A 17232-nucleotide genomic window follows, 5' to 3' on the forward strand; every position below is an offset into this window, starting at 1 on the left:
CTGGGGAGAGGGAAGTCTGGGCATCTCTGCTTAGACTCCTGCCCTCGCGACCCGGTCCAGTTAAGCGGAAGAAGATGGATGGATGGTAGTTATTTTAGGGTTTAGTTACCCTTTAATTTAACTTTCTTCTCCTGCATCCTATTCTTCTGCAGTATAGAATGGCAGCACAGCTGAAAGGTTTATTTGAGCTGCGCCCTCTACTGTACAGGTGTGAATTTGCATTTCCTTCAATAATATAATGAAAAATGTAAAAAGAATTATTATAAAAAAATATAATAATTAAGTAACGCAATTTGTTACTTTTTTAGACTGTGACGAAATATTCTAATGCATTACTTTTAAAAGTAACTTTCACAACACTAATATTTCCTACATTATCAAAAATACAGTAAAACAGTTATATTGTGAAATATTATTATACATTGAATTTTCAGCATCATAACTTTAGTCTTCAGTGTGACATGACTCTTCAGAAAACGTTTTAATATGCTGATTTGGTGCTCAAGAAACATTTCTTATAATTATCAATAATGTTTTGCTGCTTAATATTTTTGTTGAAACTGTAATCATTTTCCACTGTCACGTTTTATTACTTTTTTGGTTTAGGCTGAAAAAATATATAACTGTGATAAATCCAGTTTTGCTTCAGATTCTTTTAAAGTAAAAATTGCAAAATCCATTTGTGTAGGTTTTTAAATTAAACAGTAATTAAATAATTAAAGCGTTCTTAACAACGCTTTTATTTTCAATCTAATTTTATGAAATTTAATGCAATTTAATTAATTGCTCAGAATTGTTTATGTGTGTGCTTTTGATCATAACCAGATTGGGTTATGTAACAACTGACAACTGACACTGCATAGTATACTGTCCTCTTAATTTAAAACGCGGCCATACATGGTCCAGATATGAATGATTCAGTCCTAAGTGCCTTTATAAAACACATCTTCCCATTTGCATGTCTTGCGTCTCTAATTGAAATCTTGTCTTTTGTGCTCAGGAGACCACACCTCTGAAACAGGTGGGAATAATACAGTGAGTGTTTGTGCAAGACCGGACTTGAGCAGATGAGAGAACCAGGTCTTAAGTAATTCAGATCTTCTATGCAACTGAATGGAGGAAGAACACAGACCGACCCTTTGTTATGCAAATAAAGTGTTATTCCGCATTTGATCCTGCATTTATGAGGGTCTGTTACCAAGCTGTCTCATTGCTACATTTGTTGAAGATTGAAAATCCATTTTGGCAGCATAGTCAATGCACTTTTTACTGACTTTGTTTATTGACATTTATCTCTCAAATTACAAAAGGGTACTAGATAATTTCTGTTTGAAACGATAGTTCGTAGTTGGAATGGACTGAACCTTTAAGGAGGTGTGTGTGACATCATGCTTTGGAGGGGTATCCTGTATACTTGAAGCAACCAGAAGCTGTTCAGTTAAACTGTGAGGCCAGAGAAAGCGTCTCACAAGTGATCGCGCTCTGATGATCCCGAGCACAGATAACAAGCTGTTTCAGCCTTCTCACACGAGCATCTGCTGTAGCAGCAAAACAAGGTGAGAGATTTGATTTGATGTATATTGGAATTGAAATAGATTCAAGAGGTTGTGTTACTTTTGTACAGTGCTTTGCAAATGCAATTGGACAATGGGTCAATAACAGAAAAAAGCATCTTGGTACTACATGGTACTGTGGTTATAGCCTACTATTGCATAACTTACTATTGTGTTTCCCAATCCTTTTTCCTGGAGGCACACCAACAGTACACATTTTTAAACTCAATCAAACACTCTGATTCAACTCATCAGTTCATTAGAGACTCCAAAGCCATGTTCAGACTGCCAAAAAAAAAGACCGATTTTTTTTTTTTTTTTTTTTGCATATACAGATTTTATCCAAGTGGGTTTTTGAAAGGCTGGACAGCAAAAACAACAAGAACAAAAAAACAAAATTGTTCATATCCAATTGGAATCCAATTATATTAAAATTTATATTAAAATTTATATTAAAATGTCAAAACATGACATAAAATGCATTTTTTTTAATAAATCTGTTTTGAGCTACATTCATATCTCACTTTCTCACATCACGTAAAATGTTTCGGACATGTCAGATGTTAGGAAACATGCTGAAAGTCTCTGTAGAAACAAGGTTTTGTTGTTGCAAGTGACAGTCGAGCAGAAAATTACAATAGCCTAATGAAGGCATGTTTTGTGCCAACGCAACATTATTGCCATAGAAACCAATGTAGATAAACTACATTTATCAAAGAGCGAAAACCAAAGAGCGACATGGGATACACAAATCGAACTGAACAGTTTTGATACGTGCACGGCTCTATGATCAGTAAATGCTGCTACATCTGAAAGCATTGTGAGTCGCTTAGAACATGCATTTTCTGCAGTCCATGCAGTCGCTTAGAGGCAATTCGGTCGGTGGCTAAAAAGGATCGAACTTGAGACCCAACACTCCTCTCCTCCACAGTCATAGGCCCCCTAATCCTGATTGGCTACACGTTTGTTGTTGTGTCTAGTTGTGTCGGTCCGAACAACTTTCAAACAGCGTTTTTCAAATAAAGCTTACCCCACCTTTAACTCGACTCTCAATGATTACATTGAGAACCTGAAACAGATGGGTCATAAAAAGGCATCCACCCGCAACAAGATAACTTTTGTGTAATTCTCCCATTCTGACAATCCTAGGTAAAGTCATGATTATCTTGATGGTTCTACAAATTATTTTATCAGATTATCCTGTCGTGAGAGGTGCGTTGAGAGTGATCGGAAGAATGTCAGGGCCACACTGATCTCAAATGTTGACTTTTAACGATCAGAAATCACGACAATCGCGCACGCGCTCTGTAGAATGTCGTCTAGCCTGTCATCTATGAAGGTATTTGGTGCAAATCAACTGAATGACTGTGACTGAAATTTTTAGTTGTAAAGAATAGCCAAACATGTGTATAAGTAAATTTGAGGTCACAGAGAGAATTTTTTTTAAGAGTTGCAAACTTGTAGACTTTTTTTTCTCTTCCTCAAACACAACACAACAGTTACCTCGGCTTTTGATACAGTTGATCATAAAATTCTCTTATCCCGACTAGAATGTTTTGTGGGCATCCAGGGAACTGTCCTCAGTTGGTTTAAATCATATTTAACGAATTGAAGTTTCTCTGTTAGACTGGGTAATTTTTCTTCCTCGCCTGCTCAACTCTCCTGTGGAGTGCCGCAGGGTTCAATTCTCGCACCCATTCTTTTTTCCTTGTATACTTCCTCTGGGCTCCATTTTCAGAAAGAATGGTGTATAATGTCACTGCTATGCAGATGATACCCAAATTTATTTACCTCTGAAACGCAACAAACATGCTGCTCTGAAATCTATATTTTGCATGCCTAGATGAAGTGAAAATGTGGTTTTCTCAAAATGTCTTATTTCTGAATGAATCTAAAACCGAGGTTATAGTCTTTGGCCCCCATGAAAACTTTATGAGCAGTTACATTGACCTGGATTACCTTGCTCCTTTTACTTCATCCTGCATTAAGAACTGTTTTCTGGGATCAGAATCACAAATTTGAAAAACAAATAAATGCAGTGATTAGTTCTTGTTTCTTCCAGCTACGTCTTCTCCCTAAGATTAAATCATCTCTCTCTCTGAGAAGACCTTAGATATTACTATCCATGCGCTCATTAAATCTCGTTTGGATTATTGCAACTCTATTTACTTTGACATGTCCAAATACTCAATTTTGAAATCGCTGCATTGGCTTCCTGTGCATTTTAGAATTGAGTTTAAAATTCTTCTCTTTGTTTTTAAATCCTTAAATAATCTGGCACCAAGCTATTTGTTTGAGCTACTCTGTTCATACAATCCCACACAAAATCTGAGGTTTGATGATTAGAGACTTTTATCTGTCCCCAGATAACGATTAAAGCATAGAAACTTTGCTATTGCCGGCTATTTTACATCAGATCGACACAGTCTTTAACTGTTTTTAAATCTTCTCTTAAAACCTACTTTTTTTCTTTAGCTTTTAATTTATAGTGAGCTTCTGTAATGAATGTGTGGTTTGCCCTTGTCTCTTTATCTTGTGTTTTGTTCGTGACACTTTGGTCCGCCATTTTTGCTGTTTCTAAATGTGCTCTATAAATAAATAAAAAACTGGAAACTTATGACAATTCCACGTCTCTGCCTGCCTTCCTTGCTCCTACCTTGTACAAACATTTTTACTTTGTATGAATTCACACTGTCACACTCTCTTTATATTTGCTAATTTAAAGGCTGAAAAAAATATCGAACCTTTTCATTGTTACTGTCCAGACAGCAGCATTTTACACAAACTGAGCTTTTTGACAACATTCCCCATTTGTAGGATATGTTGTCAGAATGGAAACTGCTATAAACACGCTTTTTTAATGTATTATATATATATATATATATATATATATATATATATATATATATATATATATATATATAATTTTAAGCTAAATTGAATTTAAATTAAAATCTCTTCAAGCTTGTCTAGTGGGTCTACCCACTTTTCCCAACCACATATCAACTACATTTCCCATAATGCGTAGCATGTCGCTTACGTGACGTCACTGCCCACGTGAGCTTCATTCAGCTGAGCGCTGCAAAGATGAATGGCTGGGGTTTGTTTAAAACAATCTTATGTTTAATATATTTTCTGCTTTCAAACGTTATACATGTCTTTTATGTCTGTCTTATGTTTGTTACTGTCTTCTGTTTTGAGTCGATAGCATGTTCGGATACAGCACATCCATCCGGATGAAGCGGTATACAACTGATGAGACATAAACGCTCATTTGATTTAACGCAGTGAGGATTTTACCCGAGCCGTTCACTGTGTGTTTATATAATAATGCCTGTGTTCGGCAGCCTTTGATCGTGAAACCACAGCATATATTTCTGTAACAGACTGTCCTGGAATGCTTGAGTGCGGGGGTGTCTGTCTGTCCCCTTCACTGCAGGCGCACATCTGACCAGCATATGCATGTCTCACACTGCAAATATCACTTATGATGAGAAATAAACGTGATTGTTCATGTTGTTTACAGGGGGTGGAAGATGGAAACGTTGGAAAAATGGAGCAGAGACATCATGGCACCTCATCAGCTGGATAAGAAAAATCATTCCAAACAAAATGGTGAGATTTGCTTCAAACCTACCTTTTTGAATTTGAGATGAATTGCCTTCCTAAAAATTATTTACTTTTAATAAATATGGTAACATTCACGTCAAAATCCACATTTTTACATTGAAGAGGCTGCAGTTGCCAGTAATTCACTGTGTTTATATATATATAAGCTGCTTCTATGTAAATATGTGGATTTTAGCGTATATGTAAATATTGCAAGGTTTTAGGCATTACAGTAGCAACCATATATATATATATATATATATATAGTATATAATTAACGAGCATAATATAAAAATATGTTTCTTGGACTACTAGAAACAGTGTACCTTAAAATATACAAATGATCACCATAGTAGTAAAAAAAAAGTAAACCAGCATGGAATTACAGTTGATTTTACACTGTGTTCCAAATTATTATGCAAGCGATATATTAGTAGGATTTCTGTATAACAAACAGTCAGATTTTAGTTTTTCAAAGAAAGTGTTTGCTTGTTTAATCTCCATATCTTTTTAGATAACTGGTATCAAGAGAGGTGTGTTAAATAGTTCGGTCTTAGGTAAATGGAAACCCTACTTAAAGAGGTTGTTCCACATTATTAAGCAAGTCACAGTTCTCATGCAATATGGGGAGGAAGAAAGATCTTTCTGAGGACGAAAAGCATGAAATGGTGCAATGTTATGCAAAAGACATGAAAACAACTAGTACTGTGTGAAAACTAAATGTAGATTATCTAACTCTCGTAAGATTTGAGTAATTTACAGCACAAGAGAACTCGCACAGATAAAGGCTTATTAAGGAAAGTTTCTATAAAAAAAAACATTAATTGTATTAACTGTTGAGCAGCAGGTATTTGAAGCTACTGGTGTCTCAAGAACCTCTCCATGCAAGCTGGCAGATTTGCGTTAAGTTGCATTTCAGCCACCTCTAACCAAAGCTCACAAAGAGAAACATTACGCTATTTAACGTAACAGTATTTTACTGTATACCTCACCTAAATGTATTGTCTTGATAGTTTTTTCCCGCTGTAAATGATTGATAATTTATTTACTTACTGAAAATGTTCACAGTGCAAAGACACTGATGATGTGACATCAAAAACATTTTTTCTTTGCATTTTTTGTACATACTTTTTTTATTATGGTGTCTGAATAAAGACTTGCGCTTTTGTTGAGCTATGATTTTAACTGTTTGGGCCTACACATTTGGGAAATGTGAGTGAATACATCTCAGTGTTTGGTTCGGTCTTTGACATTGCTTTTTACTTGTCCTGTTAAATCTACTATAATGTTTTACTTGCATATGGTAAGGTAACTTAAAATGAACAGGTTTTACTGTAGCATCTTACATTTATTTTCTATTAACTTTTTTAACTGTGTAAGTGTGTATCTTTATATTTCGACAATCTAAGATGTTCATGTCCATGAAAAACCTGAAATAACAGGGAATGGAAGAGGCCTGGATTTGATATATAATTAATAACTTTAGAATTATTACAAAAGTTATGAACATTTCAGATTTAAGTATTTAATTAACTAGTACTGTCTATAATATTCAAAGATATTCATTGGTCAGAAGGTGTGGGAAACCAGTACAGTGTATTTCGATGTTAATTTTGTATTTTAAGACTCTGAATTATTATGTTTCAAATCATTTAAGTTTAAAAGTTTTCATTTTTGTAAATTTTTGTTTGTGATTTGTTGGTCGATTCCACTTTTCAAAAATAAATAAATACGTATGTCTTTTGTTTATGCTACAGCCGTGAACCATGATTTGTTATTTTCTAGAGACCATTTGATTAGAATTAAGTTTTTATACACCCCGAATGCAAACATGGACTAAAACCACACGACTCCAAATTTGATTTCATAGGATCTTTGCTTTTCTTCACCCTACTGGTGATTTGTTTCTGGTTCAGACAACATTAGTATTTTATTCTGTTTTATCCAGGCATGATTGCAAAAAATCTACTGAACTCTCTCAAGATTCGCAATCGTTTGCAGCTCCAGCCCATTTCTCGTTCAGCTTGTGCCACTGGTAAGTACTAAAGTTTGTGTTCATGTGTTTGGATTTCTCAGGACATCATTTCTGTATTGTGCTGCTTACATTCATATACTGGATGTCACTGTCTATGAAATAAGTATTTCTGTTAAATATCTTATTGGTATGTTCTCCATTGGTATTCCGTCCATATGGCAATAAAATCTTAACAAATGTGATTTAGTATAATGAGAGTAAATTGAAATAAATTTTATTGCAAATAAAAAGCTTACGAAATAACAAGGAATTTCATATTGAGAATCTGGGGCACCAATTGTATATGCTTGTAAATGCCTAATTTCTTTAAAACAAGAACCCATTGCATGGAACTGTTTAATTTGACAATGGTTGTTTTGCTAATGTGCACATACTTAAAATTTAGTCTCAGCTGGCTAAATTTTAAAACCTAAACTGCTTTTTAGCATTGTGTCGTGTAAACAAACATACACAGTCAATTGGCGGAACAATGACACGATGGAATGGCTGTCTGAAGTGAGATATGTGGGAGTATTAATGCATGAGTCGTGTTGTCCTGTATCAAACTCTCAGCTCCATTAATGAGTGTCCTCATTGAATCACACGCTCACTGACAGACAGGTGCCTTATAGGGTGTAACTTAAAGGGTTAGTTCACACGAAAATGAAAATTCTGTCATCATTTACTCACCCTCGTGTTTCGACTTTCGTTCATCTTTGGAACACAAATTAATTTGTGATCTCCATTGTCAGCTACACAACTACCACGTTGATGCTTCAAAAAGTTCATAAAGAGATCATAAAACTAATAAATATGAATTGAGTGGTTTAGTCAATTTTCTGAAGAGACATGATCACTTTATATGATGAATAGATTGAATCTAGGCTTTTATGCACATTGATCAGCGAACATAAACAAAAGCTCAATTGAACCTGCTTGACGGGCGAGAATTAACCTCTTGAACAAATCCAAACGTGCTGCGTAATACGAGAATGAACCTCATTGGAAAATTTGGACTGAACCACCCAATCAATAAGCTTGAGCACTTTAGGGCATGGTTGAAGTGGGACTCGGCCATTACATTAGTGGCTGGTTTCACAGACCAAGCTTAAACCTACACATTCATTATTTTGTTGAAGTTAAAAAAATCTGTTGCTGTTCATTGATCTCAATTACTCTGTGTATCGAAGGCTCCTGTCCAGACCTGATGAATAGGAACGAGCAGCCCGACTCCCGGCCGCTAACCATGGCCTTGACGCCCCAGCTACCGCCCAGGACCCATCGGCCCCTATGTCTCTCAGTGTCTTCCGACAGCAATGGACGCTTTAAAGCTCTGGAGACCCAGGAATGGAAGAACAACCTCAAAGCTCAGGTAGGTGGAAGTACTTTCGAGTCAGCTGCTCGTAACTCGTTGCAAAGAAGTATGTTCAGTTTAACCCCTTCTTAATGGTGTGACTTTTTTTTGTCAGATGGAGCAGGCCCATAGTGCTGGAGCAGCCAGCAGCACAGGCTCCCTGGAAAGAGCATCTCTCTTTTGCGCTTCTGGCTCCACCACCACCAGCTCTGGTCTCTCCAGTCCAGTGGAGCACCTCACCAAGAGCAAGTCCTCTAGTCGCTTTTCACTCTTCTCCCCTCCTTGGAACAGCAGCTCTGAGTCTGACTCTAACCCCCCTTCCCGCTCCGGATCCAAGAAAATGCGCAACTACAGTCGCAGAGCAGTTCCCGGCAGTGGCAAGACGGGCCCAGAGATTCCAGAACCCAAGCAGAGCGTCTCTGAACACTTCCAGTACTCAGATCCGGTTATATCCAAGGTTACAGACTACATTTACGTGGGCAACCTGAATGCGGCTTATAGCGGACGTACGTTGTGTCGAAATAACATCGATAGCATCATCGACATGAGCAGCCTGCCTGGGGAGACTTGTTTGAGAGTCATTCCTTGCACTTGTTCAAGGGGTGTCAAGCATAGTTGGTCTCGGCTCAAAGTGGACATGAGCGACCTTCCGGACACCGTCCAAGAAGGCCTCGCCCTCAAGCACCGCTGCTTCGAGGACATCAATGAGTGCATTGATGCCTCCACGGAGAAGAGGAAGCGAGTGTTGGTGCATTGTCGTGATGGTTTTTCCCTCGCCCCCACTTGCATTATTCAGTACCTCATGGTCAAACAAAATATGAGGCTTATTGCCGCCTATGAGCTGCTCAGAGCCAAACACCCCATCAACATTCGCGAGTCCCATCAGAACGTTCTGGTAAGTCTCGAAAGAGCACTGCGACCGGGCGGGAACACGGACCCAGAGTGCTTTAAACAGGCCATCTCCCGCAAAGTGGCTTGGACCTGATAGAGAACCTTGGGGAACCTCAGTTTTATTTGAACTTTTTGTAGTTTGTGCTTTTACTTTGTATATTATTTCCTCTGTTAACAGTGAAAGGCAGCATTTTGGTGTGTTAACTGAGCTGGATGTCATGGTGTGAGTGCTAACTGTGAAAATTACTTAAGTTGTTCAGTGGCCATTTTAGAGAAAATTTGAGTCATTCGTTTTAAAAACATGCTTTGTGCAGCTGCTAAACAATTGGATTTGTTTGGGAATATATCTCTTATTTATTCTTCTTCACATGGGTACATAACCATGCTGTGCAGGTTTATGCTGAGGAAGACATTTAGTGGGAACTCGGGACATGAAACGATGTCATATATGACTGCAAACGCCACTACTGAGGCTGAAATGTCAAACTGGAGTACTATCAACTAAACATCTCAAACACTTTCTTAACAGATTGAGGACTAAACATGATTAGTCATCGTATCTGGCAGTAAAAAGCACAACCTTTGTTATCCTCCTTATTCATTTGAAAATTGGTTGATATTTCTCTGCGTTTATCCAGGGTTGAAAGATACACAGTAAGAGTAGTCCTCTATGAGGAGTAATTTCATTTACTTCTTTTATTAAATGTGTAATTTTCAACATGTTTGATCAAATATGAATTTCAGTGCTTGGAAAAAATGTGAATTATGTAATTGAATCTGGCCCACTTTGTACCTTTTATGGAGTGTTGGTATTTGGAAAGTGAATTGAAGTGAGTTGTGGAGCAATGCTCAGTTGCAAAGGCTTGATATTGCACTAACCACAAGGAAATGCACAAGTTTGCTGACACATGGCTTAGTTTGATTTAATGTTACGCAGTGAATATAGATTGAAATATTTTTATGTTAATGCTTCTCTATAATGATTGTTGTTCATGGTTTCTATTGAATTTTTATATTTTGCCATTTAGAAAAATGCAACAACCCTAGCACATGTATGTCACAGAGACATATTGGACACGATTTCATTTAGAGAATAAGATTATTTTATGTTCCCTGATATAAATTAAACACAATTTAAATTGAAAGTGAACATTCCGATGCAACAAATCTTGATATCTCTATTTATAATCATTGTAGCTAACTATGCTCGCAGTGCAACACAAGGTGCTCACTGTGTCAACAGTTTTGTTGATTAGAATGGAAGCAATCTAGGTTTTCGCTTTGTGTGGCCGCTTGCTTCCAGTGCAGACTGGACATTTTTTGCAACATTTATTGTTTCATATGTAAGTGAATCTGCTGGGTATTAAAAAAAATGTTTTTGTGATATCTGTACACAAATGTGTTTAATGTGTCTTGATGACATACGTCTGCTTCCTGGGAAAACATCTCTCAAATATATGACATGGCTTATGCTTGTCAGCAGTGATTATTATATTTTGATATTTAGTGCTCAATTTGGTGAAGAAAGACCCTCCTCAGTTTTGGTGCCTTTTGTTTGAACTTGTCCCAGTGTGATTATTGTGACATTCACACGCGCACACTGTATGCACTCATCAGGCATAGACAAATATGTTGTCTTTATGCTTTGAAATGTTCAGGAAATGCTCCATGTCGGTGTAATTTTGTGATGTATGGCAGAGATCAGTTCCATCTGAATAAGCTAAAGTTTTCATTGCAGTGCTCACAGTGAATAGTGTCTGTACTTCAATCAGTGTGGTGGTGACATGAATCAGTGTGTTCATTACCTTCTTCTACGGGCCAGCTTCTAACATTAGCAAAGCTGTATTTAGATTAAAATGGAACTGTTGCTTTATTCTTATTCAATAGCCTATTTAAATATTTTTTTCTTTTGGATGGCTGATCTCACCCTGTATAAAGGTCTAACAATATGAATTCTCAGGTTAACTTTATTGGCCTAGAAGACATTCTCAATGCGTTAGAAACCAGAATAATGTGAGGCAATGTATTTTCTGTATCACGTTTTTGAAGAAAATGCATTGGTACTTGTTGATATTAAAGAGAATCTAATGCACTGACTTTCTTGTCATATGTGATTTGTTCGAGTAGGATACAAGCCATGTGAATCCTGGGTATTTTTTTTTTTTTTTTACACTATCATGTAATTTTGATTCTTTACTAAGTTTAGTCGAAGTGTTGCTAATGTTATACAACATACAAGCTATGGAATTGTTTGATTGTTTTATTAAAACAGATTTAAACTTTTGTCTTTTAAAAAAAATATACATAACAGAAGGCTGTCATTAAAACTTGGAAACCTTTTAACATACCTTTAACATTTATTTTTAATACTTTGCAAATGTCTTCTATAATTTACCTTTGTTCTAGACCCAGACTTTTGAGCTCCAATTATGAAAATTCATCAATATATTATACATGTATTACACAAATATATTACATTATTAAAGCTATATTTGAACAAAGAGTGATCTAATCATAAACTATTTCAATATGTATTGCGTGGAAAAGAATTTAGGTAAAAGAAATGACTTATTTCCCTTGTATATACATATATACCAAATCCCAAATACCCTTTCCCAACCACAACTCTCAACATCACCAAGTATACCAAACACCATCATACATCCCAACAACCCATATCGGTACATATATCATGTGTCACCACATGGTCCATTTTCCAGCAGAGTTGATCTCCAACCTTGATAAAACTTACCCACCTATAGCTTTCTAGTAATCCTGAAGCGCTTGATTAGCTTATACAGATGTGTTTGATTAGGGTTGAATCCTGAAAAAATCTGCAGAACGTCAAGGGCCAGAATTGAGAACCCCTGCCCCACAATATCCCAACAGCACTATATACACCCAGTCATCTCATTTATAATACAATTCCTCCAAATATATCAAATGTCGCTACGTACAGTATACGCAATACACCAACATATTTCCAATACCACTCATACCCAATTACACCATACCAAATACCAGCACATTTACCCAATGCCAACACATATATCCCATACCCCCTTATATACATGGTACCACAAACATATATACTCATTACTGCCATATATACTTATATATATATTCAGTACACCCACATATCTCCAATAACACAAATACAATACCACCCTCCCTCCCTCCCCACATACACCCAATATCACATTATATAACCAATATTCTAACATAATACACCCAAATACTGTATACGCAGTGCCACAAATATACCCATTACCACCACATATGTCCACATATACCCAAACCCCCCACATATACTCAATACCATCACACACAGTGGGCTCCACAAATATTGGCACCCTTGGTAAATATGAGCAAAACTTACTATGAAAATTAGTTTTTGCCATTTCTCCTCTTTGTCTTTTATTCAAAATATTCACAAAAATCCAACCTTTAAAAATTTCTAACCTTTATTTAAAGTTAATTTAAATTGATTGAAGTTCATTTACACAAAATATAAATGTGGAATAAATTAAATAAAGTTTTCTCCAAAATATATGTGCCAAAATGGCACCCCTATACATTATAATGAGTAAAACTCTAACTGAACTATATTTCCATTCATATGGTATGATTTTAAGTTCACCTTATTGATCAGGAACACAAGTGATAAGTCCTGACTTCCTGTTCCACTGGGATGTAAATATGAAGTGGAATTCATATACTCTTCGATCACCATGGGAAAGACCTGAGAATACAGTGATGATGTAATGAGGTGGGAAAAAGGTTGTTGAGCTGCACAAATCACAAAAGGGCTATAAGATAAGTTTAATTGTTGGAATACTCATTTCCACTATCTGGGCGATAATTAAATTGAAATTAACAATCTACCTGGAAGAAGATGTGTGTCTACATTGGTCCCACACACTCTGAGGAGGATGGTTTGAATTTCCAAACAAACTGTAAGGATCAAAGTTGAAACAAAACAAACAAACAAAAAAGTTTTTTTTGGCAGCAAACACTTAATATGGGTTTGGTTCATACGGGGATAAAAATATCTGCTGTATCTTTAATGCTGTGGGCCTAATTTTCTGCCAGAGGTCCTGGACATCTTGTTCAGATACACGGCATCATGGATTTGATCAAATACCAACAGATAAAAAATCAAAACCTCACAGTCTGTGCTAGAAATCTTGTGACGGGCCATGTTTGGATCTTCCAACAAACATTAAAATCAAAACAAAAATGGGTCACTGAGCACAAAACCAAGCATCTGCAATGGCCATCCCAGTCCCCAGACCTGAACCCTATAGAAAATGAGTGGGCTGAACTGAAGAGAAGAAGCGCCAAAATGGATCTGGGAATCTGAAGGATCTGGAGAGATTCTGTATGTAGGAATGGTCTCTGATCTCCTGTCAGGTGTTCTTCAAACTCATCAGGCATTGAAGAAGAATAAGAGATGTTATCTTGGAAAAAGGAGGTTGCAAAAAGTATTTAATAAAAGGTGGCAAATAATTGTTCCCAACGTGTTTTGGAGAAAAACATTTATTTCATATTGTGATTTTCCCCCCACTTGCAATTTTTTTACTTCAATGAAAGATTAGATTTTTGGTAATTTTTTTTAATGAAATATCAGAAGGATTAACAATGCAGATTTTTTTTTTTACAGCCATCTTTGATCATATTTACCAAGGGGGCAAATAATTCTGACCAGCACTGTACATAATTCCTTCAAATATACCCAACACACCCATATGAACCCATTACCACAAATATCTAATATCCAAAGCCCCTATGTATACCAAATACCACCTCATATACCCAATACTCCCACATATACTAAATACCACAACTATACTGAATGTACCAATTGCTCCACATATACCCAATACCACCTCATATACCCAATTCCCCCACATATATCAATAAATCCACATATACCCAACAACACAAACATAATACCAAAAATATATAAATACTCCAATACATAATGACAAATATGTCACCCCAAATATATTGAATATTGCCACATTTACCTAATAAACTCTCATTTAACCGATATCACCACAAATACCCCAAACTCATATATATTTTCAATACACCAGCAAATACCCAATACCCTCACATATACCGTCCGCAAACCACCACATAAACCCAATTAACCACATATACCCAGCATGCCTAAATATACACAATAATGAACTTGCATATACTGTAACCAATAACACAAATACACCCAATTTACCCACATATAGACAATACACAATTCCCCCACATTTACACAATGCCACAACATATACCCAATATAACAACATACAGTATACCCAGTACCACAAATAGACATACCCATTCACGACATACGTATACCAAACATTCACTATATACTCACCTATACCCAATAACACAGATATACCAAATACCACATACGTTATACAATAGACCTACTCCCATATATACTCAATATTACAATATATAGTCACATACACCCAATACCGCAAAAACAGTTGTAATCGAAATTATTCAACCCCTATTGCAAATCAGGTTTATTGCCAAAATTTACAGACATTCAGCTGTTTGCAATGAACAAATAAAACAAAAGTAATTGAAAAAGCTCAACACAACAAATGTTTTAAGTGCTTTCCCCAAATTCAACTGAAAATGCAACTTTTAATGACTTATGCATTCTCAAAATTATTCAACCCCCTGAAGAGAATCCCTCACAACAGCTCAAATTTGCAAAATAGGTGTTGTCTCAAGCACACCTGATGCAACTAATCGAGGGCTTCATTGGGTGCACCAGGTGTGTTTGAGCTAGAATACATGAAATATCGAAACTGGCTAGGTTCGTTGAGTGTCACGTTTGACTGCATGTTAGTAATATGGATAAGTCAAAAGAATGGTACAAAAAGTTAAGAGAAGATATTGCCCTGTAACAGTTCTGATAAGCTGTTCCATTTCTTTTGCTGTAATTCTTCTCCCTACCTCAAGGGGGATCTAGGGAGGTTTCTAAAGCAAGGGTTATCCTTTTAAGAGACAAAAGTCAGGGTGTAGTAGGTTCTGGTATGGCTTTGAGTGTTTGCTCAACTTAGCTTGATGCATGAAACCCTATTATGAGGAACATCTTTGGTTCTAAAGCTCAGTGTAAGTTGTATATATATATATATTTATTGTAATTCTATATTTGTTATCTGTGTCAATTGCATATTTTGATTTGTGTTTTGCATATTTGTTCAGATGGTTCTCTATGGGCCTCATTCATCATAAAATAAGAACTTTTCATCTGGACTATGTTTTGAACTTGTTCTGCACCTTTGTGGATTACCTGGACTGGGGCCTTATGGTTTAATGGCATGGTTTTTGTTGGATTTCTAACCCTATATTGAACTGATTGAAACATTGCAAAATACTCACCTCTTACTACTTTGGAGTGTTGAGAAATTGATTTTATATCTGCCTGGACTCAGACATGTTGTAGTGGACTGAAAGGCTCTAACATAATGAAGTTGGGAATTTTCTTTATTTTGGACGTAATGTTTTGCTGACATTGTTGCTATACATACATATATACATATATATATATATATATATATATATATATGTGTGTGTGTATGTGTGTATATATGTTGTTTAGGTGTTTATTATCAAATCTTAAATACACTTAGCTCTGCTCTTGGATGAATGGATCCCCTTCTTTTATATATGTGACCAAAATAAGAATGTTGAATACAAATGGCGCCGGAACAGGGACCTCCTGGAAAAAAAAAAAAAAAAAAAAATATATATATATATATATATATATATATATATATATATATATATATATATATATATATATATATATATATATATATATATATATATATATATATATATATATATATTTTTTTTTTTTTTGATGAGCAAGGAATGTTATCTGATTGATATTTGCAATTGTGAGAGTTTGCAACTTGTTTGTAATCATTGTTAATTTTCATTTGTTTCAGTTTAAAATTATGGATGCATCTCAGGCCGAGGCTGATGTGGGTATGGACCCAGACTTCACTGCTGAATCTTTCACAACTCGCAGAGAACCAATTCAAGAACTAAAACGGTCCCTTAGTAGTTTGTACTCGGACTCTGAAGAGGAGGCAGTGGTACAGGAGCAGGCTGCAGTACATGAGGAGGATGTTGATTTGAATGATTTGCCATCACCTCCACCGGCAGAGGGGGAGAACGAAAGTCTTGGGAGTCTAACCATTGCAACCAAGTTAAGTCAGTTAAGCATGAGAATAGACAAGATGGAGAAAGACAATGTAGAGTGTATTAAAAGAGTGGAGCAAGACATTCAAAATCACCTTCAGCTACATGAACACTGTCTTACAACTCTAGAGGAACAAGTTCGAGAGATAACCAAACAGACAACAACTCAAGCACAGGTGGTTCATCAGTATCTGCGAAAGCTTGAGGAAGAGCTTTTCGATATAATTAAAAGGCGGTGTAACCATTTGAAGCAAGTTCTGGAATAATAGATGCAAGATGTGGGTAAGGCCATGATGGATAGCTTTAATAGAAGGGTTAATCAGCTCAAGTCTTCGATTTTTTTCTGCCCAAGACTCTGTTTCTACTACTATAGCCTCGCAAGCCTTCACAACTTCATTCCCAGTTGATCAGGCAATATCTCCATCTCACCCAATTCCTTATAAGGCAGCTGTCAAGCTAGAATTCCTCGTATTTGGATGCATGGAAGGTGAAGATCCAATAACTTACCTAGAAAGGTGTGCCGAGTACTTAGCAGTGTGACCTATGAGTCATGGTGAGATACTGGCAATACTTCCATC

The 17232-nt window shown here is 36.2% G+C and overlaps 2 protein-coding genes across 5 annotated transcripts in view; both read left to right on the forward strand.

The window, feature by feature from the left end:
* The window catches only part of LOC143721168 (troponin I, fast skeletal muscle-like), a 492195-nt gene that overhangs the window by 415015 nt on the left and 59948 nt on the right, over positions 1-17232 (forward strand). The window lies entirely within an intron of this gene.
* Positions 1438-11517, forward strand: LOC143721101 (uncharacterized). Of its 2 annotated transcripts, none has more exons than XM_077211279.1 (5): positions 1438-1556; positions 5080-5168; positions 7111-7197; positions 8367-8548; positions 8646-11517. In XM_077211279.1, the coding sequence occupies exons 1-5, from the start codon at positions 1486-1488 to the stop codon at positions 9513-9515; spliced, it is 1299 nt and encodes a 432-aa protein (XP_077067394.1). In that variant the 5' UTR covers positions 1438-1485; the 3' UTR covers positions 9516-11517. The 2 variants fall into 2 exon arrangements, with proteins under 2 accessions (XP_077067394.1, XP_077067395.1); XM_077211280.1 differs by lacking the exon at positions 1438-1556 and adding an exon at positions 4585-4653.

The sequence above is a fragment of the Siphateles boraxobius genome, unplaced genomic scaffold, assembly GCF_051911475.1.
Source record: "Siphateles boraxobius isolate OS27281-9 unplaced genomic scaffold, OSU_SipBor_1 65, whole genome shotgun sequence".
Classification (NCBI taxonomy): Eukaryota; Metazoa; Chordata; class Actinopteri; order Cypriniformes; family Leuciscidae; genus Siphateles; species Siphateles boraxobius.

What these genes read in the sequence shown, in the direction of transcription:
- LOC143721101 (XM_077211279.1), top strand. Translation starts at nt 1,486, where the DNA reads ATGATCCCGAGCACAGATAACAAGCTGTTTCAGCCTTCTCACACGAGC. An exon ending in AAATCATTCCAAACAAAATG is followed by an intron (nt 5,169 to 7,110) that starts GTGAGATTTGCT and finishes TGTTTTATCCAG; the next exon opens with GCATGATTGCAAAAAATCTA. An exon ending in AGAACAACCTCAAAGCTCAG is followed by an intron (nt 8,549 to 8,645) that starts GTAGGTGGAAGT and finishes TTTTTTTGTCAG; the next exon opens with ATGGAGCAGGCCCATAGTGC.